This window comes from Mauremys mutica, chromosome 4, assembly GCF_020497125.1.
Source record: "Mauremys mutica isolate MM-2020 ecotype Southern chromosome 4, ASM2049712v1, whole genome shotgun sequence".
Classification (NCBI taxonomy): domain Eukaryota; kingdom Metazoa; phylum Chordata; order Testudines; family Geoemydidae; genus Mauremys; species Mauremys mutica.
In genome coordinates, this window is record NC_059075.1 from 137,982,840 (window position 1) to 138,010,221 (window position 27,382).

Consider the following 27,382-nt stretch of genomic DNA (forward strand, 5'->3'; position numbering starts at 1 on the left):
TTGGATATTATGACCTTATAAACTTAGAAAGTAAATTAGAAGTGTAACATTTCAAGAAGTCTCTCTCAACCCTGGACAATAAAGACACTAGTATGTTTTACTTCCTGATTCCCATGCGCTGTACAGAATGCTACAGCATTTAAGATGCAAACTCTGCAAGGCAAGTGCTTTCTTGAAAAAAAATCAATAGGAGCTGTGCTCCTTGATTCCTAAGGCACTCTAAAAGTCTCTCCCCTCTGTTACAATTAGGTTCTACAAAAACATGAGTCTGGGCACTAAAATTTTTTTTCTTTTAAATATTTTAACCAGAAGAAAGCAGCCCCAAAATTTCAAATCTCACACAGATATCAGCTTTAGACACGTATCCTGGAAACACTTAAGCACACGAAATAACATTATGCAAGCAAGTAGTTCCAGTCAACAAAGTTGATTACTCACATGCTGAGGTAACATGCAGGACCATGACCTTAGCATGCATGCGTGCAACAGATGCTCATGTCTTGTCATAACTTAAGATATTCTTATATCTACATCTGCAGGATGTTACACAGCCACTGAACAAAACTGCAGTTCTGGACCAGTTATTTATGCTATATACATGGCCACAGTGACCTGCCCAATGACTGCTTAACAGTCTGCTCAGGCATTCTTTGCAGCCTTGATATCTAAAGGCCAAAACTAGGTAGTCATGCAAGGGCTCAAGTTGGAATAATACTGGTTATTTGAAATTTTACATTGTTTTTCAAGCAATTTAAAGGGGGTGAAGTCCTAAAGTTTATGCCCTAAACTGAGAGGTTTTTAAACAAGTTTAACATCCAAAAGGAAAAAGTTGACATTATACAAGTAAAAAATACCACTGAATACAGTTTTATTTGTATTTAAACATTTCTCCTGGAATGTTTGCAAACCAAATGCTTTCAGTATTGTGACACTGCACAAATCACATCAAAGCTGGCTAAAACCAGAAGTGAAACTGATTGGTTTGTTTCCTATTGCCTGGGAAACTAAAAACAAAAACCACAAAAAATAGAATGTAAACAAAACCCATCAGTGGTAAGAATTAGGTTAAATTTTTAGAGTAGCCCTTTCAGTCTCAAGTGTTCTATATAGAACACATTTTATTTTGAGTGTGACAGATTTTAAGTCTCACATTAACTGATTTTTATATCAGGATGTTTAATATTTGGTGCACAAAGCCTATTGAGCAAAAAGAGCTAAGAAAAACTTCATGTACACTTCAGGAATTACTTCTGAGTGCATGGAAAGGTTTATAAAGCCATTAATTACAGTAGGTCCTTCTCATAAAGATATTCCCTGGAAACTGAACTTCTACGTATCATAAAGATGTTTGTACCATGGCTGTTTACAATTGCTCATAGGTTAAAAAAAAATGAAACATGGTTACTTCTGAGAGCTCTGACAAACTGCATTGCACATAAGCCATTCAATTTTACAGTAATTGCAAAACTGTCACCAATCAGTGGCCATACTCACCTAGCAAGAACCTCACCTCTTTCAATTTACCAGCACATCTCACCTTTTGTATCTATGCCCCCTTGTAACACAGTTTCCCTCTCCTCCCCAGTACTCCACTGGACCTCCTTTCCTCTTTACTGTACATCTCTCCACATGTCTCCCCCACCCACATCCTCACTTTCCACCCCATTTTTGTTGCTCCAGCAGCCCTTACACCAGCCCCATAAACCACTTACTCTGCCCAGAGATCAGCCCTATGCTCCCCCAGAATACATCGCCCCCCCGGCCATGCTCCCTGACCAGTGCCCCCCAGTACACTGCCCTCCCTAGCCATGTCCCCAGCTCTGCTCCCTCCCCCCCGCTCCCCAATACACTGCCCCCCCAGCCAGCTCCCCAATACACTGCCCCAATACACTGCCCCCCCAGCCAGCTCCCCCCCGCTCCCCCAATACACTGCCCCCCCCAGCCAGCTCCCCCCCGCTCCCCCAATACACTGCCCCCCCGCTCCCCCAATACACTGCCCCCCCAGCCAGCTCCCCCCCGCTCCCCAATACACTGCCCCCCCCGCCAGCCCCCCCCCGCTCCCCAATACACTGCCCCCCCCGCCAGCTCCCCCCCGCTCCCCAATACACTGCCCCTCCATGCAGCTCCCCCCCCGCTCCCTCAATACACTGCCCCCCCAGCCAGCTCCCCCCCCGCTCCCCAATACACTGCCCACCCCGCCTGATGCCCCCCGCTCCCCAATACACTGCCCCTCCAGCCAGCTCCCCCCCGCTCCCCAATACACTGCCCCTCCAGCCAGCTCCCCCCCCGCTCCCCAACCCCCGGCCCCCCCAGCCAGCTCCCCCCGCTCCCCCAATACACTGCCCCCCCAGCCAGCTCCCCCCCCCCCCCCAATACACTGCCCCCCCCCCCAGCTCCCCCCCGCTCCCCCAATACCCGGCCACCCCCGCTCCCCCCCGCTCCCCAATACACTGCCCCCCCAGCCAGCTCCCCCCCGCTCCCCAATACACTGCCCCCCCAGCCAGCTCCCCCCCGCTCCCCAATACACTGCCCCCCCAGCCAGCTCCCCCCCCCGCTCCCCACTACACTGCCCCCCCAGCCAGCTCCCCCCCCGCTCCCCAATCCCCGGCCCCCCCAGCCAGCTCCCCCCCGCTCCCCAATACACTGCCCCCCCAGCCAGCTCCCCCCCGCTCCCCAATACACTGCCCCCCCAGCCAGCTCCCCCAATACACTGCCCCCCCAGCCAGCTCCCAGCCAGCTCCCCCAATACACTGCCCCCCCAGCCAGCTCCCCCCCGCTCCCCCAATACACTGCCCCCCCAGCCAGCTCCCCCAATACAGTGCCCCCTCCCTCCCCACCCACCCCAATACACTATCCCCCCAATACCCTGCTCCCCCTACAGTCACACACACACTCTACCTCACAAGTCCCCCCCACTGCTCCCCACCCCAAAACCCACCTTTGCTCTGCACAGACCCCAGGCTCCCCACGGAGGCTCCAACCCACCCCACCCCACGAGCTACCCCTCCCCCCTCTGAACCCCACTCTCCCCGCTTACCGGCCTGCAGCACGCCGCTGGGGGCGCTGTCCCTAGAGCCGGGCGTGGGGAGGACGGCCGGCGGCGGCTCCCCGGGCCCGGGGGGGGCGACCACGATGGGGAAGGGCTGCCCCTGGGAGTACTTGATGTCGCGGAAGAACTTCTTGGTCTCCCGCAGGTTGTGCTGTAACCGCGCCAGGTGCCGGTTGTAGTGGCCGAAGCCGCGGCACAGCTCGCGGATCACTCCGCCCCCGCTGCCGTGGCCCCTAGTCGAGGGGGCTCCTCCGCCGTCCATGTCCTCCAGGTCCGTTCCGCTATCCCAGCCCCACCCCGGCGGAGACTCCGCCGCTGCCAGGCTGCAGCCTCGGCCTCCTTCTCCGCGAGGGAACAGCGCCCCGCGGCCGGGCCCCGCCGCCTTCTTCACTGGCAGCGCCGCGCCGAACCGCAGTGCGCACGGAGCGGAACCTTTATCCGGGCGCCGCGGAGGGAAGGGGGAGGCGGCGGGGGGAGGACCCCCAAGCCGCAGTGCACCATGGGGATGGTAGTCCTTTTCCTAGGCGGTTCTGCGCGTCTGACGCAGGGCACTGTGGGAATTGTGGTCCTCTAGTGGGGACGCGTTCGCTGCGGCTGTTCCCAAGGTGCACCATGGGATGTGTAGTTCTTTGCAATAGGATTCTTGACCAGCTCCTACTGAAGCGCTGTATTGCCGTCGCCACGCCCTTTCGAGGGGGTGTGTTCCTCTTGGGGCAGGGCCGGCCTCTTCGTGTGGGGAGAGACCCCTATGGGGAGGGCACATGATCCCCTTTCTATGGGATGAGAGGGCAGATCCCCTTGCTGTGGGGAGAGACACCTATGGGGGCACATCCCTTTTCTATGGGGAGAGAGGGCAAATTCCCTTTCTATGGGGACCTTTATATAACCTCTATTTATTAGGGCAGGGGGGGTAGAAGGACACTTTCTCTACAGGCACGTTGCCCCATAGCTGTCTACTAGAGAGTTTCTTCCTCTGGAGGAGCTGGAATTGGACACTGTCAAAGATGGGATACTGGATTAGATGGACTACCAGTCTGAGACAGTCCAGCAATCCCTATGTTAAGCTGCAGCGCAACAGTGAGTAAAGGGGATGGGAAGCCTTGGCGAGGACACCAGGGCAAGGATGAGGAGCTGCATCCTTACAAAAACAGTGACAGGAACTTTTAGTGCACAAGCAGAGCACAAAGAGCCTTGAATTTAAAAATGAGAAAAAATGCTTTTCTATTCTGTGCTATATAGGTTCTTATAGTGTGCTTATCCCCATAGCATCAGAGCACCTTCCAGTAGGGTAATAAGTGACATGACTAACATTTGTCACATGTGGTTTGTTCTTTCTCTCATCCTCTTCCCAGAAGGAAAAATTGTGTGTGCATTAATTACAGTGTTTTGTTTTGATAGGGTTTTTGTTGGTGGTGTTTTATGAACAAGTTGCCACCTAAGATGTTTAATGATATTTTGCTCTCTTCTTACACCTTTTATCAAACTACTTTACGAACACTAGTTAAAGTCCCAGCTAATTCTCAGTAGGCAGAGCCTTTTCTCTGCATGGAACCCCATGGACGGTGTAGGTTAGAGATCTGCCCCTAATTTGTTTTTGCAGGATCAAGGCCTAAATCCTACAACAGTTCCTGTGAAGCAGGTTAACAATATTGTCCCCCTTCTGTTCTTGAGGAACCTGGGGCAGAGAGGTCCTGATTCAGCAGTCCTTCCCTCTACAGTTAAACATTTGTTTAAGTACATGCTTAGGTGCCATTGTCATAAGCTAAGCATGTGCTTAACTGTTTGCTGAATAGGGATAGACCGAATCACATACACCTCTACCTTGATATAACGCTGTCCTCAGGAGCCAAAAAATCTTACTGCATTATAGGTGAAACCGCGTTATATCAAACTTGCTTTGATCCACCGGAGTGCGCAGCCTCGCCCTGCCCCCCCGGAGCACTGCTTTACCACATTATATCCGAATTCATTTTATATCGGGGGTCACATTATAGCATGTACTTAAATATTTTGCTGATTTGGGACCAGAGAGATTGTGAGCCACAAGGTGTGATGCAGTATGGGAATTCCTATGTTCCTGCTGAAGACCCACTGAGTCAATTGTCAGAAGGTGGTAATTGGAATGACATGATTTAAAGGCCTGAAACCTCATGACCTGCTAGAAATATTTTGCCTTACCCACCCAAATATTTTCAGTACCGATAAAGTTTTTTCAGCACTCATTTTGGACCAGTGATAAGAAAGAAATATTAATTGGAGCTCGTGTAATGATGATAAAATGAATCACTTAAAAACTCACTCATCATTTTTGTTTTTAATTCTCACTCACTCAAATTGCCCAAGTTTGACAACCTGAGGTCTTGCAGTTCATCTCAGAGTTAATATTAGCACAGGTCTGAAAGGGGAAGGTTTCACAGTAGCTTCTGTTGTTTTGCCTGGCTTCTAGCCAGATCTGTCATTCATTTACTCGCTTTCAAGGCACCTTCACCCAGAATTGAAAGATAAAAATAATAATTAAAAAAAGAATGACATCAAGAATGATGAAGATGGTCTAATCATGATGATGACCCTTTAAAAAATTTTTTTTAAATTAAAGTTATTATTTATTGCCAAACTCATCTAAAGTGATTTATGTCACAGACCTGGACAGGTGTAAAGCAATTTCCACAGCTTCCCTACCTTGTAAAGAACAATTTGTTTCTTTTACAGTATTCTATTGCTGTCTTGACATATTGGTAATACTATGTAATTCATTTTCCATTTGCTCTTTCTGCTTTAGCATTTAGCATTCTGCTTTTTAATATTTCTCCCAATCCCTGTCAACATTATAGTTCAAGAATCTGATCTTACATTCCTTGTAAACCCAGCTCCGTTGGGGCACCTGCTCTCTTTGCTCCTTCTGCCATGTGGTTAGAGCCAGCTTAGTAACTTGTCAGTATATTCATGAACAAACTGGTTTTACTCTTATATTTGTGGATTCATAAGTATTCAGCCTAATGAAAATGTTTGCAAATTCCAGAAGTTTCACAGATGTTAGCACAAATGACTACTGGAAAGTGTATTCATTTTTCATCATTCTCCAGTTTAAAAAGTTCATTCAATCAAACAGGAGAACAGTACCATGTGACTTAGACAATCAATTACACATATAACCAAGAAGGAATAACTGCAATGAATCATTGGCAGACAATTCAAAGGCCAAAAATTGTCCATCCAAACTCTTCAGTGCTTACTTACCATTCACTAACTTGTTCACTGTAGGTGAGATCAGTTCATGACTGGTTCACAAGCAAAACAAAGAGCTAGATTTGCAGCTAATATTAATGATGGGGGCAGGAATAGCTCAGTGGTTTGAGCATTGGCCTGCTAAACCTAAAGTTGTAAGTTCAATCCTTGAGGGAGCCATTTAGGGAACTGGGGTAAAAATCTGTCTGAGGATTGGTCCTGTTTTGAGCAGTGGGTTGGACTAGATGACCTCCTGAGGGTCCCTTCCAACCCTGATATTCTATGACAATGAATTCAAATAGCTGTATTGATGATGCCAAGTTTGGAAAGAGGTGGCTCAAAACCCTTTTGGAGTGTGATGCAGAGTTGCAAACTCCAAATGCTCAAAAATCATAACTTAGGCTCCCCAGATTAATTAGATTCTTAGAAATCATGAGACATACCAAAAAAAAAATAATTGTGAGGTTCTTTTTGTAACTGAGAGCAGGATGACCCATTTCCCATCTGAAAAAAAGAAAAAACAAAACTCCTTTATGCCTTCTCCACATTTTCTTGATCTCCTTCCATGCCCTTAGGCCCTTGTGATCTCTGTTGAACTGAAATAAGTGATTTGTGAACAACTTATCCATAGCATTACATTCGATTTTTATGTGCGAGAATGTGGTTCCCTTTTGATATATAATTTTTTGCTGATAAAATACTATTTAAATGTGCCCTCCTCCTTACTCTTAACCTTTCAGTCATAAGATCAGCTTAAGCTTCACTTTTCAACTGCCACGTCACTTTCCTCTCCCTGGTTCCTTTTCTTTCCCAAAATATTGAGCCGAATAGTTGTCACTGTCCATGAGCAGAATTTTGGAAGGCTGTATCCCAGAAAGGGGCATGGCCCTCTTTGCTGTGCATGCTAAAAGGGCTTATGGTTGAAGGGGCAGATGAATTTGCTGTTCTTTGGTGCTGCTATAGTACGGTCATACTTCAGAGAGAGAGAGAGAGAGAGACTGAATAAACTAACTTGCATTTTTTTCTGAGAAAAGAACGGTGGACAATACCTTGCATGTAATTATTGACTGTTCTTTTAAAATCATATACATTTTGTTGCCGTGTGGTGGATAAAAATAAAGGCAGCAGATTCTGTCTGTCTCTCTGCACATCACCATAATATATAGATGCTAGCATTTCAATCACATCTATATATTCCATGCTCTTTTCTGGCATCTGAGCTGCTGAGGCCACAATACCCCTCAGAAAACTCCTGGCAGTTGTTTGTGTGTGGTGATCCTTTTCCAAGACTGCAGAAACTGACCACGGCTCCACAAAGCAAGAATCCCACTGCAGTTCCACAAACCAATGAGATGTACTATACATCAGGCTCTTTATGATCAGATACAAGTCAATCTGTATGTTTGACTTGATCTGTGGTATCTCACACAACAAAGGGCGCTTGGCATCTTTCAGCGGATGAGAGTAGAGAAGAAATATTGAGCCCCCATTGCAAATGGATGTCCTGATCCCTCTTAATCTCTGGAGTGCCAGACACAGCTAATTGGCACAGATCCCACAGACGCTGTTTCCAGTCAAATGGAAAATGTGTCTAATAAATAGCAAATTCTCCTTCACACAAACAATACTTTATTTTCCCATGTGTTTATTTTAAAAAGATATGCCCAGTTGCTAGGATTTTTATGAAAACAGTACAACGTTGTTTGGCGATGTAAATTGTTTATGGAGCCTGGAATAGTTCACAAAGGGTGAAAATATCCCCCATGCAGAGTGATGGCATGAGGCCTGTCCACCACTTGAATCCCATTTAAGTCATATTTTGAGGGTTCAGGTGTCACATAAGTGGTACGTATGCTTTTTGCTTTCTGCACAGGGAACTTCACCAATATACTGCATCTTCAGTGTTTAGTCCAGATCATGCAGCCATTGAGCCTGATGGTGAGAGGTGGAATGATGGACAATTGAGGCAGCAGGTTCTCAGCACTTCTCAGGATCAGGGCTATAGTGTGATAATGTTGTGCTGTTTAGTGGTTAGAGCAGGTGCCAGGGAATAAAGGTTTGTGGGTTCTGAGTGACTGCACACAAAATAACTAAGGCACAGTACGGGGAAGTAAAAAGTTACCTGTAAAATGAATATAACAATACGTAGCCCAGAGGTGTTGGGAAGCTCATCTGGTTAATGTTTATAGACTCCTTTCAGATCTTCAAATGAAGGGTCTGTAGGAGAACAATGTATTATAGTCTGCTTAAATTTTATACCTTAAAATTAAAGAAAACTCCCATGTTTGTGAATTTATCAGTCAAAGCTTAATCCTACTCACGAGAGATTAGCCTCGACACCCAAAAAAACCTATTCCGTACCCATGTCAATAAAAGGGCACCTTTGTTCATTAAGGTTTTGTGTTTGACAAAGAATAACTCAGGCATGCTAAACCTCATGCAGATGAACTAATGTGCTTATGCAGCTATATCAGGACAGAGTAAAAATAACTCTTTGCAGAAATAGTCCAAGCAATAAGACCACCTACTGGATCACATCTGCTCTGTGCTGAAATAACATGCATCAGTAAGAAACAGAAGATAAGAAAAATGCTGCAGACAAGATGAGAAGGTTTCATACCGATCATGATCCATTTTCATCTGAGCTTTTCCTTCTTGATAAAACAGGACATCTGTGAGCTACCCAAACCATTTTGTTTCATTAGGGTAAATCAAATTACCTGTAAGCATTCAAATAAGATATCATTAGAAGGCCATGTTCTGAGGCTCTTAATTATTTTTTAGCTATTGAAGTCATTTTTAGCCATTGTACAGGAATAAGGGCTGAGCAAAATATGACTAAGGACTTCAGGGTTTGGTTATAACATCTTCATTTATCCATTGATACATGGAATCAGTACTACTACTGAATGTTACCTTTACTAACACTGAATAGCTTCTTTCATCCAAAGATCTAAGTGTTTTACAAACACTAGGCCTCCTCCCGTATTAGGGTTACCACTCTGATATGCAAAAAACCCGGCACTCACCCCTTACCCAAGGAGGCAAACCTGCCCCAACCACAAGGCAATTCTACAACTCCCTGCCCTCTTCAACAGCCACTTATAGTATCTAGAGAAATAACACATAGATAAGATTGAACAACATAATTCTTATTTAAACTGCAGAAATAGGAACACTGCAGCATCTTTACATGGACACAAACACTTAACATTAGATATCCCAGTGTATTTAATGCAAATCTTTAGACCCTGGCAAATCCATTTAAAAAAAAAACCAAAACACACACACACACACACACACACACACCCATCCATCCAGGCTGGTCAAATCCTGCCCAGGTGTTCACCTGTCCTACATACTTTGTGCATCCAAACTCCTGTTGACTTCACCCCAATGAGTGACATCCCCCTTTTACAGAGAGGCTAAGTGACTTGTCCAAGGTCACATAGCAAGTCATTGGCAGAGAAAGTACAGCCCTTTTGAATCCAGACCCTGGGCAGGCAAATTTTTTGGCCCAATGGCCACATCAGGGAATAGAAATTGTATGGCGGGCCATGAATGTTCACAAAATTGGGGTTGGGTGCGGGAGTGGGTGCGGGCTCTGGTTGGGGGTGCAGGCTCTGGGGTGGGGCTGAGGAGTTTGGGGTATAGGAGGGTGCTCTGGGCTGGGATCAAGGGGTTTGGAGAGTAGGAGGGAGATCTGGGCTAGGGCAGGGGGTTGGGGCATGGGGAGAGGCTCAGGGGTGCAGGCTCCAAGCGGCACTTACCTCAAGCGTCTCCCAGAAGCAGCGCCATGTCCTTTCTCCAGCTCCTATGTGGAGGTGCAGCCAGACGGCTGTGCTCGCTGCCCCATCTGCAGGCACCGCCCCTGCAGTTCTCATTGGAGCACCAGAGGGGGCCATTGGAGCACATAGAAGCCGGCCATGCCATGGCTTCTGGGAGCTCCATGGTGGAGCCCCCAACCCAGCACCCTGGTTGGAGCGGGGCCAAGCTGCATGGTCCAGCCCCCAACCTAGTGCCTTGGCTGGAGCACCGGAGCAGGGCTGAGCTGCATGGGAGCTGCGGGCCAGTTTAAAACAGCTCGTGGGCCATAGTTTACCCACCCCTGCTCTAGACCAGGGGTCTCAAACATGCGGCCCGCGGGCCGCATGCGGCCCGCGGAGCTCTTCCCTGCGGCCCGCGGAGCTCCCCAGGGGAGCTCCGCAGGGGCCCCCAAGAGAAAAGCGGAGGCTCCCGCCTCCGCCCCTCTCCTGGAGCCTCAGGCGCCGAGTCTCCGTCCGAGCGCCTGAGCCCCGCCCCGATCCGAGCCGCGTGGGGAGGGGGCGGGGCTGGGAGCTCTGGGCTGAGCGCTGCGCTCGGCGTGGAGCTCCCAGCCCCGCCCCCTCACCACGCGGCTCTGAGCGGGACCGCCGGAGACGCGCTCGGGTAAGGGGGGGGGGAAAGCGGGACCCGCCGGGGCCGGGCTGGGGGGGGGGGGGACGGGAAGCGCCCCGGGCTGGGGCCGCGGATTCGGGGGCGGGGGGATGAGGGGTTCATGATGTGGGGGCGCTCAGGGCTGGGGCAGAGGATTAGGGTGCGGGGGGATGAGGGGTTCATGATGTGGGGGCGCTCAGGGCTGGGGCAGAGGATTAGGGTGAGGGGGGATGAGGGGTTCAGGATGTGGGGGCGCTCAGGGCTGGGGCAGAGGATTAGGGGGTGGGGGAGGAGGGCTCTGGCTGGGGTTGAGGATTAGGGTGCAGGGTCCTAGTGCCTGCCCTCCGCCAGTACTGGCAAGGCAGGCTTCCCTTACCCTGAGCCTCTCCAACCCCAAACCCTCAGCCCCAGCCAGAGCCCTCATTCCCCCCGCACCCTCATCCTCAGCCCATGCCCTGAGAACCAGGACATCATGAACCCCACATCCCCCTGCACCCTAATCCTCAGCCCCAGCCAGAGCCCTCATCCCCCCACACCCTAATCCTCTGCCCCAGCCCTGAGCGCCCCCACATCATGAACCCCTCATCCCCCCGCACCCTAATCCTCTGCCCCAGCCCTGAGCGCCCCCACATCATGAACCCCTCATCCACAGCCCTCACCCCACACTCCAAACCTTTCCCTAGCCCTGAGCCCCCTCACATCATGAACCCCTCATCCACAGCCCTCACCCCACAGCCCAACCCTCTTCCCTAGCCCTGAGCCCCCTCGCATCATGAACCCCTCATCCACAGCCCTCACCCCACAGCCCAACCCTCTTCCCTAGCCCTGAGCCCCCTCGCATCATGAACCCCTCATCCACAGCCCTCACCCCACAGCCCAACCCTCTTCCCTAGCCCTGAGCCCCCTCCTGCATCATGTACCCCTCGCCCTCAGCCCCACAGCCCTCACCCCTGCACTCCCTCCTATCCCCAAACTCCGTCCCAAAGCCTGCACCCCCACCCCCTGCCGCAGCCTGGAGCCTGCATCGAGCACAGAGCCTGCATCCAGACCCCCTCCCCAACCCAAACTCCCTCCCAGAGCCTTAGGCAGTAAATCTAAGTGCGTGTTTTGTCCTTTGAGTGAGGTGCATTACTGAGTGTATATATTTATTAAAACTGCGCGCGCTTAGGGGAGGAGGTGGAGAAGAGACAGGGCAGGGGCGGGGCCTCATGGAAGGGGTGGATTGGGGGTGGGGCCAGGGGCAGCAAGGGGGCGTGTCAGTGATGCGGCCCTCGGGCCAATGCACTAGTCCTCATGCGGCCCTCGGGGTCATTTGAGTTTGAGACCCCTGCTCTAGACACTACACCATGTTCCTGAATCATTAGATCAATAAGAGGTTGTTGTAGGAACATAGGAATTGTCAGACGGGCTCAGACCGATCATCCATCAGTACATTACCCTGTCTCTCGCAGTGGTCACTGCCAGATGTTTCAGAGGAAAATGTAAGAACCCTGCAGTTGGCAGATGTGGGACACAATTTTCTCATATAGGTCTCATGCTGTTCAATAGGTAGAGATTGGCTTAAACCCAGAATAATTTATGATTAAATATGGTTAGAGTTATGCTAGCTGGTAACTCATCAGAATGTATGCATGTTTAGTGCTACTGTATCCTCATCTATCACTCTCCCCTTCCTCACTCATCCAGCCTCTCTCCCTAGGACATCCCTAGTTCAATGAATTCACATTCAGACAACTGGTGGTGATAAAACGCAGTAAAACATTTGTAACAAAATACAAAACTGAACAGTGCAAGGGTTTTTCCCAATTTCCTTTCAAGGTTAAAAATCGGCCTGTCTTGGCAAGAAAATTTTCCTTTATTCACAAAGTTTTGTTTTTAAAAATGGCCTCACTTTCCACAGAAAATAAGCCAGTCTTTGAAGAAAAGCAAGCCAATCTCTTTGGGGAGTGGGGGTGGGTGAAGGTGGCTGTCTCATGAAACACCCTGTGAAAAAGTGAAACTTTGTGTGGTTTGGGTACAAAAAAGGCATTTAATTCAAAGTGAGACTGATGCTGAATTTTGTATTTTTCAGTATCTAGGTATGTAGTAAGATGGCAGCAAACGGGCACAAGAAATTCCACGCAAGAAAAATTAAGAATTTCAGGTATCTCTTGAAATCAACCGTTGTGCCAACGGTTTTCTTAGTTTTTCCTCTGTCGATGCAAGAAATGTAGGAGCTTGGCAAGCTCCGACTGTGCAATTGTTAAGTCTGTGTGTGTGCACGCATGGAGGTACATGTATCTTAGAAGGCACCCCCCAAAAATCACTCTTTTAAGGAAAATTAAGTTTACTAAAAGGTGCAACAATCAGAGGTGAAATAAATAAATAAAAAAGGGGAAGCTCTGGCCAGCAATCAGAGAATAGCCTGCTAGTGGGAGGAGTTTCCATGGCAATGAAGAGGTGACTCTTCCACTCCCGGTGCATCTGTCTAGCACCCACCACCCGCAGAAGTGGGGCGAGGTGGGCTCCTTTCTAGGGTCCCCATGCCGGGAGCTTGCACTGGCTTCCCTCCCGCCGCTGCAGCACCCTGCCAGCTGCCGCCTGCACTGCAAAGCCGCAGCCCGGTGCAGCACCATTCCCACTGACAGCTCCTGGGGACGCGGGTGGGGAGAGCTGCCGGCCAACCGAGCCTGAAACGGGCTCTGCGATACGCCCCCTCCAGGCGCCCCACTCGTTCCGCCAGCTCTGATTGGGTTGAGGCGCTGTCCGTCAAGCGCTCAAGCCGGCGAGGTGGATGGGGTAGGCTGAGCCTTTTTGCTCCTCCCGAGCAGGAGCCGCGGCAGCAGCAGCAGCTTTGCGGTGGGAAGCGGCTCCTGGGCAGGGGGCAGTAGGCGAGAAGCAGCAGATGTCAAGGCGGGGCGGGGGCGCGCGGGGAGAAGCGATGCACCCAAGGCACGAGGATCTGCAGCCATGCAAGGCTCCAGTATTTCGCCTCACTGGTTTTCTCTCCTGAACAGTGAGTAACAGAATTGGGGGGGGGGGAGGGAGAGGAGGAAGGAAATGATTAATTGCATGAAACGTGCACCCTCCCAAAGCAAAAATACTGTCACTGCACCCTATGCAGCTGAATTAGAGGAGAAAGTTTGGGGCTGGGTGGGTCAGACTCTCTCCTTCCCCTCCAGCCCATGCAATGAGTTTGGATAAAGGATTCTCCTCCCCAGCCCGTCTTTGGCCTGCCTTCCTCTCGCAGGTAAAGTGAACTTGTCTGGGCACTGACCAAGGCTCCTCTGGTTCCTCCTCACCCCCCTTTCCTGCTTTTCGTTTACATTTCTCTGCCATTCCTTCAAGACGTGGAAGTGCAAAATCGCCCTCCCACCCCACCTCGTCACCATGAAGAGGTGCACATCGGATGAGCTGCAGCAGCCGGAGGAGGACTGTGCTGGGGGTGAAGATGCCCCCAACCTGGCTGCCATGGATGCGAAACCTGGGGATTGCGCTTCTGCTCTGTCAGATTCGGGCACTGCTGCTAATCCAAACCCTGCTCCCCAGCCTGTTCCCCGGAGCAAGCCTCCTGATTTGAAGGTAAGCCTCCCCAGCTGGTATTACAAAGGGACTTGGGTTTTTCCTGGATGCAGCTGGAACCAGAGTTCCATTCAGTGATTCTTAGGTGGCTTATTATTAACATGGGAACTTGACTTTCTACTTTAATAGTTCTGATTGACATGACATGATGGCAATATTTTCTTCAAGGTCTCCCAGATTGTACCCACAGATGTGTGCACTGGTATTTTATGTGTTTATAAGCCTGTTCACCAAAACTTTGATTATTAAAAAAATAAATAAAAGGGGAGCTTGATATTGGGTTCAGCTTTGTGGAGATTATGTGATCTGCTGAGCAATGGGACTGGATAAAAGTCCTCTGGAAGGGTTTGCCACAGACTGGCTAGTGCTTGCAAGAGACAGGATGGTGCAGTGGGTAGAGCAGCAGATTAGGACTCCCAAGACCTGGATTCTCTTCCTAGCTCTGCCACTGGTGTGGTGGGTGACCCTGGGCACATCACTTTGCTTTTCTGTGCCTCTGTTTTCCCTTCTGTAAAATGGGAAGATTGAGAGTTCCCTCTGCTGTAAAGCACTTTGCAACCTACAGATAAGTGCTGTATAATAAGAGCTAGGTATTATTGTTACTAGAGGATAAGTTCTTTAAGAGAGGGACTGCTCTAATATGCAGTTGTCTTAGCATAAGGGGGCCTTGGTTTTGATTGTGGGTGCTCCAGGTGATGGTAAGGCTGTGGTTTATGGGACATGAAGAGCAAAGGGATAAGTGTTGTGAGTTTATAAATTGATGTTAGTCTTCTTTTAAGAGTCAGTGCTGAACAGTCATACACCAGCTTCTGATCACATTTACACAAGTGTACATTCAGAGAAACACTATTGATTTAGATGAGGTTATTCTGATGTAACAGATCAGAATCTGGCTTTGTGCTGAACATGGTCGGACGCTGTGGCTTAGGTGGGCCTTTCTTGAAGGATGAGGGAACATGGTAAGGCCTGTGTTCTGCAGAAGAACTCAGCAGATGACATTAAATAAAACCCACAGCAGCAGGTACTGCAGAGCTAAACTAGAGAACACACATCTTGTCTGCTTTGACTAAAGGGCAGCTGCAGTTAGAACAGGGACTAGGTAAAAAATGCCCCCTTCTCACTCCCCAGGGGTGTTCAGGTCACACTTACATACTGACACCAGTAGGTTTTTACTGGGACTGCAGAGCTGGTAAAGCACTGGGAGAGAGAGCTGGGTTCTGTTTTGCCTTGCACATCCCCATTGGAGCTGCTGGCTAATCACTTCCTATTTGTCACAGGCAGTGATTCAAGAGGCAGAAAGGGCACTGGTGGAGGGCCCAGGTGGAGTTTACAGCACTGACATTTAGCCAAGTCCCCCTTTGATTTGAAATGTGAGCAGTACTGATCAGTAGTCATTGAAAAAAGGGGGATAAATAGGAAATCTGACTGACTTTATTTTTGCAGAGGCTAATATTGTGACTGTAACTGCACTTCAAAAATCTCCAGGCACTACCGTACATTTCACTGCATCTAAACCATGTTATCTCTAGCTGATGAGTATTATAATGCATGCATTACTTTAACTTATAGTGCTTCTCATTGATCAGTTTCAATGTGCTTTACAAAGGTGTGCAAGTAGCTGCAAATGGGGAAACTGAGGCCCAGAATGCCATGGTTTCATTGGCTCCAGCAGAGCTACACTGATTTATACCTGCTGATGATCTGGCCCGGAGAGTTTAAACAACTTGACCAAGTTCACACAGTGAACCATGAATGGTACCTAGGTGTCATGGCTTCCAGTCCAGTGCTTCATCCATCTGTGCCACAATGGCTGCCAGTTACCCAAAGGCAGATGTGAAATGAAAGTGTCCATTAGGTTGTTTAATGTTAGTTGTTACACGTGTGCTTTCTTGGAGTTGTGGTGCTCTCTGCTATTGGCTCTTTTCAGCGGCTGTTGTGCTTTAGGAGTTACTGAAATGACCTGCACCTGTCACTACTGCCCTATAAACAGCAATGAATGAAGCTGTTAAGAGCTATGTGTAAGACAGATGGCCAGAGCCCCCAGTGGTATGCTTTTAGAAGCATGTTCACCTGGCATACAGCCTTACTCACCCTGAGCACTTCCAAAGTAGCTCTTGCTGGCTGACTCCTTTGATGGACACTTGGTCTTCTGCTTGTGTGGAGATTTGAGCAGCTCCATGCATGCTTGATCCAACTGCTCAGCTGTTCTGATTGTGCCTGCAGTGAATGGTGTTCATGCTGTAGGGCCAAAGGTGGGGTCAGAAAAATGTGAGAAGGCAACATAGGGGAGGGACCAGGGAAACAGAGCAGAGGCTGAAGTGGGTGGGAGGACCCCCCTAAAGAGGGGGGGAGCAGGCAAAAGAGGAGGGGATGGAGAATAGTTATGGGAGGTAAGAGGATGAGAGACTAGATCCAACAGGGAGGGACAGCAGGGCAAGCTTCCCCACACCATCCCTTGCTAGTTCATCTCATCCTGAACTGGAGCAGCCACTTATAAGGGCTGAGAGGGGTGATCAATCTCAATGGCTTATTTAGCCCTTGGCTCCTGTACTGAGACTGCTGGCTATGCAAATTATGGTGGCTTTGTGCTGTGGACTGAGACCCATCCCTCCAAATAATCTCAGAGGATACTGATCAGCTGTTAACTTTTGGTCACCAGTGGTTTATGCTGTATTTGTGCTGGCAACCTGGAAACAAAAGGCTCCTTTCTGTTCTCGCCAGTCCCCTTTACTTCTCTGGTCCCCCTCACTGAAAATGCACGGCAGATTTTCTTTTACAAGTATTAATCCAGTTCTTTTGGTATGAGCAAACTTCCCATGACCAAAAAAAAAAAAAGTCCTGGCAAGAAGCAGAGCAGATGTGGGACACAATTCTGCTTAAAAATATGTTGGGCGGTAGATATTTCTGAGCTCTGCAGCAGAAAGGCTGAATCCATGCAAAATACTGCAAAAGAAAGCATTCAGGCCTTTTACTATAAGAGACAGTAGGCTGGGTGTCTGGGGGGGGGGGGGGAGAGAAATGTATCATAAAGGCATTTTACCCCTTCAATCTCATTCCTGCCTTTCCCCAGGCAGCTATGATCTGAGTATATTCTCTTCCCCCCCCCCATAATTGAATGAATTTGATGGCCACAGAAACCAGGGGCTGAATGTTTAAACCAGCCATGATTTTGATCTAAAAATCACCATCTCAATCTTCATGGTCCCTGCCTCTCCCCTTGGGTTTGACCTTGGAAGTTAAGAGCAGCTGGGAAGCTGAAGGCTTCATCCTGAGTTCCACTCCTCTCCTTGGGCCTGATCGCAAGCCCGTGGAAGTCCCATTGATTTCAGCGAGCTCTAGAACAGGCCTCTTTTGCGCTGCTTCCGTGTGCAAAGGGAGCAGAAAGCAACCAGATCCCCTCTGCTCATTCCCACGCTGCTGCAGGGGAGTTCTGCAGAGCCAGTGTAGACAGATCTGGCACCACACCCCATCCTGGGGCAAGGGCAGCGGCCAGAGTATGCTGTGCTATGGCAGTCTCCGGCTGGTGGGGAGTCCTTTGGAAGCCATAGCCAGCTAGCATAGATTAGAGCAGTCCCTGAGCTGGACATAGCTGAGGATCTGGGCTTGAAGCTGACAGGGCATGGGTGCAACTCCCAAGGGAATCAGAGGCAGCTCCCTGGCTGTAATGGAGGAGACAGTTTGGGCCTAGAGTGAGATCAGGATCAGACCCCTTTGCAAACACAGCATCTGATCCAAAGCACATTGGAGTCAATGGAAAGACTTACAATAGCTTCTGTGGGCACTGGATCAGGTCCGTGGAGCCAAACTCAGTTGGAACCTAGACTTTACTCAGGAAAAATGCTCATTGGGGCCAAACCCTGAACTCCACACTCAGCTTTTACTCTTGCTCTTTTATGCCTTATTCATGTGAGTCTGTGTTTTTGGAACCTGCAAAGGAACCTGCCAGGAGTCCCCCTCCTCCACATCCCCCTCCTAGAGAACCTTTCAAGGCCCCCCATTGCACTTCCAGCCAGACACTACCGATGCTACCAACCCATGGGTTGCCCAGAGGGGGAAGAGGAGACACTTTTCCTTCCACCCCTCACAAAAGCCATCACCCCCATGTATGTTGGAATTCGCTCCCTTGCATCAGCCATTTACATGCATTTTTTGGTTTCAAAGGACACCATGAAGGTAAGTTAAGTCCCCACCAGTTACCTGAATGTCCCTGCAGTCAAACAGCCTGAACAGAAGCACCTTGGTCACTGGAATGGTCTGATTTTATCAAATGCTGCTTGGCTCAAGGCACAGATCTTTCCAGTTCCCTCTGCCTCTTTCTCACGCACACAGAGGGGAATTGTGCTGCATGACTCTGGCTAATGTCAACCACCATTTCAAAAGTGTGGGGGTGTGAGTAGGTTCTCTATAACAATTCACACTGTTCAGAGGCAAGAACTCCAGGCAGTTAATAGTAATGACGATGACATTTTCCTTCCATATCATGTTTCAACCAAGGATCTCAAATCACTTTACAAGTGTTAATAATTCATGCTCGCATAGCTTGGGGAGGTATGTCTGAATGGTGATCATCATCATTCCCATTTTACAGATGGGGACACCGAGACGGGAAGTGTCCTGCCTAAAGTCACACAGCAAGTCAGTGACAGAGCCAGGAATAGAACCCAGGGGTCCTGACTCTCAGTTCCCTGCTATAAGCAACTGACCACACTCTAAATCAGTTGAAGTCTTGCTCACTGGGGGTGGGGAGGCATGGAATAGATTAACAGGGTGGCACACAAGTTCATTTCACAAGTCTGGTACATCTGGAGGTTCTGGGTCCAAATGTGAATTACATCACAAATGATGTGGGTGGTCTCAGCCTAATGCAAAAGTACCTTGCACTTGTGGTGCTGCAGTCTCTGTATGGGGAAGCCCTGTTTTCTTTTCCTTGCTCAGGATGGTGTTGCATTGACAGACTAGCAATTGGAGGAAGCTTGTACAGTGGTTCTCCATATCACCCTCTCGCTTTCATGAGGATTAACATTTCCATGCTTTCATTGTTAAAGGCTTCTCTGGGGCTTGCTGGCGAAATGTATCTACATGCCTTATCTAGGAGGAAGCCCCCGGTTAACTGAACCTTCCACAGGATTCCAGATTTCTTGGGCTCATCAGCATGCCCTTGTTCCTTCATGTTCTCCTTTCATGCACCCTACCTCACACAAGATGAAATTCACCCCTGTGCAGTGAGCTGTCACAAAAACCTGTGCCACTGGAATCCCACTTGAGCCTTCCAGAGAGCTGGGGTGCTGGTGCACAGTTCTTGGTCTGCACAGGGGAAAATTTCACCCACATGGTCAGGTTTAGAACAGTGAATCTCATTTACACATTATTTCCCCTGCTACTGCTCACTTTGAATGTCCCTTGCAGTGCAGGAAATCACCCTTGTCCATTAATAACATTCCATGGAAGTCAACAGTGTTCTTGATAGGTCTAGTACATTCAACAGTAGAGGCTGCATTCGGCCATACAGCCAGGGCAATTGACCTGCTTAACCTAGGACAATGAAAATACAGGTGCATTCAGCCTAAACATACCTATGACATTCATCAGCATCCAAGCAGTTAAGCTGGCCTTGCTTTCAACCCTCAGCGAGGAAAAAATTCTCTTAATTTCTTTGGAGTCAGTTCAGAGAACAAATAGGTGACAGGAGAGGGTGAAATGCTTGTGGGTTGAGAGGAATTTCATTTCTTATGATACAGACCTAGCTGTTTTAATGCACAGGGCAGGAGAAGGGGACATGGCCAAAGTCTTAATTTCTTTGCAGCCCTTCTTCAAATTTCACTCCAGATTTGGAGTGTCAGCAGGGTCACAGCATTATTGAAAAATACAGGTGCCAAAGATTCTATTTTATATAGATTCTTGTAGTGCACTCATCACAGGAATATCAGCACCTTCCAGTAATGCACTGAGCAATGTGGTTTACATCTGTCACATTTGTTCTCTCATCTTCTTCCTTGGGGGAGAAGTGTGCATACAGGAGTGTCTTGTTTTGGATAATGTGTATATACCTATTGCTATATATTATTGTTTAAGTCACTGCCATCTTTTTATTTTTCATTTGAATGTGATGCTGGTGAAAGGGAGCAGACTGCCGAGCACTGGCACCTGGCTTTCCAAAGGATAGGCAGGGCATAGGCAGCAGCAATATCTAATCAAATTTCTATGTGGAAACACTGCCACTGTGTCCGGTGACATTTTGGAAGAGATCAGTGGTTCTGTTGGGGTTACCCATCCTCCAACTGAAACCTGCAGGAGGGAACCAATTGAGCAACCAGCAGAAGCTCAGAGACCATTTGAAGGATTTAATGGGGCCTGTTTGATTTTCCACTAGAGTTGCTAGCTATTCCTATATTGGCCTGGTCCCTGACCTCTCAGGGTTAGAGGGGAGTTAATTGTCCATGGACACGCAGTCTGAAATTGTCTTAAAAAGAATTAAGTCCTCTATTTGGGATGATATTTGCCCCTGTGAGAGCACCAGCGGCTATATACCATTGAAGTCCCAACTGGGACAGGAGAGAGCAGCATGGCTCAATGGATAGATCACAGGCCTGGGAGTCAGAAAACCTGCATTCTGTTCCTAGCTCTGCCACAGATGTGATGTGGGAACCTGGGCAAGTCCCTTCCCCTCTTTGGGCCTCAGGTTCTCTCACAACCTTTGTCTTTTTCTGTTTAGCTCTTTGGAAAAGGAAGCATCTCTCACTATGTGTCTGTACAGTGCCTAGCACTTAGAGGCTCCAATCAAGATTGGAGCCTCTGTGATATTATTAAAGTAATAAAGTGGGACTTCCGTGGTGTATGAAGACTGTGCTTTGGCCACTGCAGCAGATCTTGAGTGAGAGATTTAGATATACAAAGGAATACACAACCATGAGGTTCAGATGACTGATCAGATATCTGAACTCCCAGCAGTTCCTTAGTATTTACAAAATTCCTGTTTCTTCGTTTGTTTGATAACATTTTAACAATTGGTTTTATCAGTGTGTAAATAGTTAACAGGTGAATAGGGTGAAGCGCTAGTTTTAATCCAGAACTGTTTTCAAATAAGGCGAAAACCTTTGATTTAACCCTGCCAAAGCTAGTAACAATTCAGGCCCGATTCTCCCGTTGTATGCACACTAGTGTAAACCAGGAGTAGCTCCTGTGAAGTCAATAGAATCAAAACTAGTGTAAGTGAGAGGAGAATCAGGGCCTTTGTATTGAAAAAAGCCCAAAGCATGATTTGGGTTTCAAAGATCTACCAGAGATTTGTCATGGAGATTTGTACATTAGTCACTTTTTGAAACAGTGGATTTTTTTTTTTAAACCAAACAGATTGCCATGGATTTTTTGGACTTGATTCATAGATATTTTGGATGATATTCTTTTTAGCAAATGATATTAAACTTCAGCATGAACATCTCAGAATCTTAATCCCTTTATGAAACAAAATGACTAAAGTCACCATAGTCTATAAACATTTATGATGGAGATTTTCAAAGGAGATGTGGCCACCCATGGTCTCAGCCTATGCTGCAAACTTTAAGGGCTTTTGTTTTTGTGTCTTAAATTGGCTTATTCCACTTTCTGGGCTAGCCATCTGTAAAGTTAAGTTTTGAAAAACAAAGCTGTTTTCTCGGACATATGAGCACCAGGCATTTCCCAACCTACTGCTGAACAAGAATCTAGTAAACAATTTCTTTGTTATTTTCTATTCCTTTCAGATTAAAGTATATAGGGCCAAACCTTCAAGTCCTTACTGAAGCAAAACTCACTGGAAACAAGTGCAAGTTTTAACCGAGTAAAAACTGAATAAAAACCGAACAAGGACTCAAATCTTTGGCTCACATGTATTTAAAAGCCAATTTTTTTTTAACCTATTTTGGTCAATTTCCTTGTAGAATCATAGAATATCAGGGTTGGAAGAGACCTCAGGAGGTTATCTAGTCCCCACCCCCTGCTCAAAGCAGGACCAATTCCCAACTAATTCATCCCAGCCAGGGCTTTGATAAGCCTGACCTTAAAAGCCTCTAAGGAAGGAGATTCCACCACCTCCCTAGGTAACCCATTCCAGTGCTTCATCACCCTCCTAGTGAAAAAGTTTTTCCTAATATCCAACCTAAACCTCCCCCACTGCAACTTGAGACCATTTCTTTAGATTCCTTTACTTTTACAAGACTTCAATGTAGCACTGAATCTGCCCCATCCAACACAACAATACCATGATCCTGACTTTCTCTGCATGCAGATCTCCTTTAAATTCCCTTGAGCATCCTGTGTGTAAAGCCCCTTGAAAATTTGGGGTGATGTAATCACCAGGATAATGTTTTTTAGGACAAGTTTTAGGCCAAAATGATTTGTTATGCTTAGAACCTATGGGGGGGGGGAGAAAAAACACCCACAACCTATAGGCAAGGAGTGAAATCCTGTCTCATTGAAATCAATAGCAAAACTCCCATTGACCTCAATGGTAGAGGAGTTCACTCCAGATCCATACCTGATGTAAACTGGTTTAACTCCATTGAATCTTTATAGCTATGTCAGTGTATATCAGTGGAAGATAGATATGGGCGCCTTGTGTATCCAGTGGAAACAGAGATATACAACCTAGATAGATATAGATACTGTCAAAGTTATCTCCCTCCTTCCTCACCTGTTTTTATTTGTTACTTTTAAATCATTCAAATTGGTCATTGCTTTTCCCAGAGAGCTTCTAAAGGGCAAACAAAGAATCTAAATCTACATTCTATCCTGATGGTAAAAATCTGTGGGTTTATGGTTATTATCTAATGCTGTCTCCGTTTCCATAGAGACTCTAAATAGAATAAACTTTAGATCACGATTTCCTGAAGTAGAGAGACAGCATAGCAGATTCGTTACTTTTTCTCAGGTAGAACCTAGGGGATATAATATGCATTATGACTGGATAATGAGAGGATTCGAGTTTTTGTCCTATGGTGTAATTGTAGTGGCTAATGATGTTGTATCAGAGTGCTCTAGTTATCACCCTGGTTCCTTGTAAATATCAGAAGCAGAACCATAATGGACTTAGACACTGATTTATAAACAGGTTGGGGTTTTCTTTTTGTGGGGGTGGAGTTCTTTTTTTGGCCCGCCATGAAATATTGCAGTCATCTGCAAGTTCCTGTAGGATTTGTATCGCAAACACAGCTACCTTTCCAGAATTCAGTGGCTTTGCTGGTTGACCACTTTGGCTAAAAGCGGCTCTTAGTTCTGAGCCCCCATCACATCTTCTCTTCAGGCAGGAGAAAATGTGAGTGTAGGCAAAAGTGATACATCGGCAGTCTTGGGGCAAAATCCTGGCCTCTCCGAAGTAACTAGTAAGACTCCCATTGCCTCCACAGGGTAAGGATTTCAGTCCTGCAACCTGAAGTGCTCAAACTAACCACAAAGCAGGGACAACACAGGTAGTGACACAGCAGGCTTCCCTCACGTTGTACTGCCAACAAGCCTCAGGTCTGAATTGATATGGAGATGCTGCCCTGAGGGCTGAGAGGATAATCTAGCTACCATAGCTCATTCAGCCCCCAGCCAATGAGAATGGTGGGTTGTGAGATAGGGTCATCTGTCCTACTGGGAGCTGGACTGAAACCCACCAAGCCTATTTCACAGAGGCCTCTGAGCAGCCATCCAGTGGCAGCAACCTTCAGTCACTAGCTGGATATGAATTGGTGATGTGGAGGTAGGGTGACCAGACAGCAAATGTCAAAAATTGGGACAGGGGTGGGGAGTAATAGCCTATACAAGAAAAAGACCCAAAAATCAGGACTGTCCCTATAAAATCGGGACATCTGGTCACCCTATGTGGAGGTTGAAGGCAGCCAGCAAAATCCTGATCTCACTTAAACAGGTACAAATCTGGGCATTACATTGACTCCATTGGAGTCACTCTGGACTTATACTGGTGTAACCAGGGAATTTTCTACACCTGAAAATTAGTACAGAATAAGATAGGATGTCAATTTGCAAGTGGATTCTAAATCCACTTTGTGGAACAAGAGTGCCTTATTCGAAATTAAGAGCATCCACACGTGCAGTTAATTGGGAATAGCTCCCCTTGTAGGCAAACTTCAAGATCAGAATCTGGCCTGCTATATCCCATTACCAGTTCTTTTCTGTAGCCATTGCTAATGTTCAAGCAATGCATGACCAAACTGATACATCATGCAGAAAACCAAAAACAACGAGCTGGCACTTTAAAAAAAATAATAATAATTCACACATCGTGGCCACCCAGCTAGTCTGAGCACCTGTTTAAATCCCTGTAGTCTCTGGGCATGAATAAATTGGTGCACCGTATGAGAAGAATGTCTTGGAGCAATCTTGTGCACAGTGTGATGAGCCTTTTGCAGTGTCCAGGGTGCTGGACACCTCATCCACCTGGAGCACAAGCTGCAGTTTAATCCTACTAGGCATAGGCAATTGCAGTCTGCCTTTCCAGAAGAAAGTAGAAGATCACATTGGCAGAACTCCAGCCATTTAATTTCTGGAGCATGTTGATCAGGACAGGTGGTGCGTCGTCATGCATTGGCAGCAAAGTTTTAAAAAAACCTACTAGTAACCATAGTTTTTCTAGCTAAAGAAAAGGTTGGGCTTTTTATTTTTATATTCTTTTCCTTTACGTTACAATCATACAGTGAAGATTGCAGGGATTGCATGAATTTTTCAGAGAAAATTATTAGCTGAGCTTACTTATTTTTGGGCCAATTCCTGAGGTCCTTCCTTTGTTTTCAGTCAGTCCCTTACCTGGGGAAAACTCGCATTGGCTTCTGCTGGAGTTTGTTGAGTAAGCAAGAAGTAAAAAATACAGGCCAGATACTCTTATTCATAGTGGGTAATGCTTTACTCCATAAGTATTCCCATTGACTTCAGCGGAGCTACTCACAGGTTAAGGTCCTGTTCAAGGAGGGCAAATACTCCACTGGTATAAATTGTCATAGCTCCATTGACTTCAATGGGGCTAGGACAATTTACACCCGTGGAGGATCTGCCCTGAAATCAATAAAAGGTATCACAAATAAGCACCTCCAGGGGTGGCTGATTGCCTTCAACAACAGTTTTGCCTGAGGAAGGCCTGCAGGAGTTGGTCTGTAGTTTATAACATATCCTGCCTTGCAATGGGCATGGAGCAGTCGTAGCTGAGTTTTCTTCTGCAAGCTTAGCCATGGTGTGACAAGATTCTGCCTGAAAAGTGAGTTTGCCAGCTGGGCTCCCGGTGGGGTGACTTAAACCCTAATCCTGCAGTCCTGACATTGCATCCCTGTGCCTGGCACAGATGATCTTTGATTTCACTAGCACTTTGTAGGGACACAGGGGTTCTCCTGTGCAGATCTGAGAGCAGGATCAGGGCCTTAGCTGGTAACCCTTCCAAAGGTTCTGTAGAGAAACATCACATGTGTGTTTGATCATCAGAAATCATTAGGAAGAACAGCCTCATTCATTTTCTTGGGGCTTGTGTAAGAGTAAGAATCCTTACAGGGCTGTGAGAAATTGTCACATTGACTCTAAGATTTAGCTTTTTTTTTTTTTTTTAAAAAAAAAGCTATTCCTGTATATCCCAAACTGTTCTTTCCTTACCATGGAGCAGAGTCTCTTCTCTGCTTCTTGGCTTGGCTAAAATACAGACAAGTGGTCAAACTTTCCTCACTGCAATACCTATGAAACACCCATGAAATCAGTGAGTTTGTATAGGTGAAACTGGAGACTTAAATGCCCCTTCCAAAGACTTAAGCACTAACAAGGTTGCTACTTACTAAATAGTCCCTCAGTCAGAATTCCCTTTTCATCAGCCTCCCTCTCCAGGACCCCTTACAGGACCCCACCCCAACCTTTCTTATAAGTCCTACAACCCTGTACTTGGGGCTGGTTTAGTGACCACAGTTGAAAACATTTCCACCAATAAAGTCCAACACTGAAAACTAATGGATCACACTTACCTCCAGCTCTACACTGAGCTCTCCTTCCACAGCCTGTTCTTCACAGGATCACAGCTCCTCACTGTCTCACCCTGAAACTTGACCTTATGGCTCTAGCTATCTCCCTTGTTCTGCTGGAGAAGGCAGACTATATGCTGCCCTCCTCCAGTACTCTCCTCCTAATTGGAAGGGAGGGGAGCCCTACCCCAGCCTTCATTACAAGGCTGCTGATTCCAAGCCCTTAAAGGAACAGTGTGCCTGGGTTTCCCCCCATCCAACTCCTAATTCCCCGGAACCGCTTCCTCTCTTCCACTGCCAGACCATTTCCCAGGCCTTTGTTCATTTCAGCTCACTGGAATGGGGCCTTCTGGGCCCCTCTACTCTGAAAGGGCCAGTGTACCTCGCTATAGGCAGTGTGCACAAACCCAGGGTGGGAACCTCAGTGGGGCTTTACAGAACAGCCACTGTCATACACATTGAGCAGAAATAAGCCACGACCTTATACCTGAGTGGAGGGCTGGGATCTTGGGACTGTGGCATTCTAATCCCAGCTCTGATCCTTATGCCCTTCTCCATCTTGCTCGTCCTTCCTGTGAAATGGGATTAATGATTCAGAGATGCACACTGAGGCTTACTTAGGAGAGGTTCATAAGGCACTGGGTAAGTGCCAGCTGTTAGTATTACTGAGCACTGAACCACCTTGACTAGTCTTTTGTGCACTCCAGCTCTAATGAAAGTGCAGGAACAGATGTTTTGTGGAGCCACAGAGCTGTGATGCTAACAAGAAGTGAACGTCATATGGGAGCCATTCACAGCTGAGCGGAGTGGAGCTGCGACTCACCATGTGTCTTTGTCATCATTATAGAGAGATGCCACATTGTTTCTGGCCTTTCTTCTTCCATAACATTGCCTCATCGTGAATCATAACTGGCTCCTTTCTATGAGAGCAAAGCCCACTGAATGGTCAGTGGATGGCGCGCTTGCCATGCCGCAACACTGCCCTCTCTGACTATTGATGCTGTTACATACGCGTATAGGGCCATCAGTCTAGCAAGGCCAATATCCTGCCTCCCATGGTGGCCAATGCGTAGTGCTTCAAAGGAAGGAGAATCCCTCTGCCCAGAATGCCTGTTGTGCAGTGCTGTATCTGGTAGCTAGAGGAGTAAACTCCTCCCTGACC

At 47.6% G+C, this 27,382-nt stretch overlaps 2 protein-coding genes and 1 long non-coding RNA gene across 11 annotated transcripts in view; 1 reads left to right on the plus strand and 2 right to left on the minus strand.

Moving 5' to 3' along the window:
* Window positions 1–3,550, minus strand: part of DSTYK (dual serine/threonine and tyrosine protein kinase) — a 68,513-nt gene extending 64,963 nt beyond the window's left edge. Inside the window, 2 exon segments of the mRNA XM_045013258.1 lie at window positions 3,038–3,526; window positions 3,529–3,550. Coding sequence (XP_044869193.1) covers window positions 3,038–3,526; window positions 3,529–3,550 — 511 coding nt within the window.
* TMCC2 (transmembrane and coiled-coil domain family 2) overlaps window positions 3,349–27,382 on the plus strand; it is an 81,086-nt gene continuing 57,052 nt past the window's right edge. For 2 of the 4 annotated variants that reach the window (XM_045013259.1, XR_006578789.1), the window contains exons 1-3: window positions 3,899–4,126; window positions 12,762–12,833; window positions 14,018–14,251. In XM_045013259.1, coding sequence (XP_044869194.1) covers window positions 14,060–14,251 — 192 coding nt within the window. In that variant the 5' untranslated portion in view covers window positions 3,899–4,126; window positions 12,762–12,833; window positions 14,018–14,059. Of the gene's footprint in view, window positions 3,464–3,898; window positions 4,127–12,761; window positions 12,834–13,563; window positions 13,686–14,017; window positions 14,252–27,382 lie in introns of those variants that run through there. The other 2 variants (XM_045013261.1, XM_045013260.1) reach the window with 2 other exon arrangements.
* On the minus strand, window positions 7,763–26,373 carry LOC123368462. Of its 6 annotated transcripts, none has more exons than XR_006578793.1 (5): window positions 26,224–26,373; window positions 16,343–16,489; window positions 8,895–8,994; window positions 8,397–8,491; window positions 7,763–8,206 (listed from the first exon to the last, which is right to left on the minus strand). It is a non-coding gene; the product is annotated as an uncharacterized LOC123368462 (long non-coding RNA). The 6 variants fall into 6 exon arrangements; XR_006578791.1 differs by having other exon boundaries at window positions 7,763–8,273; XR_006578795.1 differs by lacking the exon at window positions 8,895–8,994.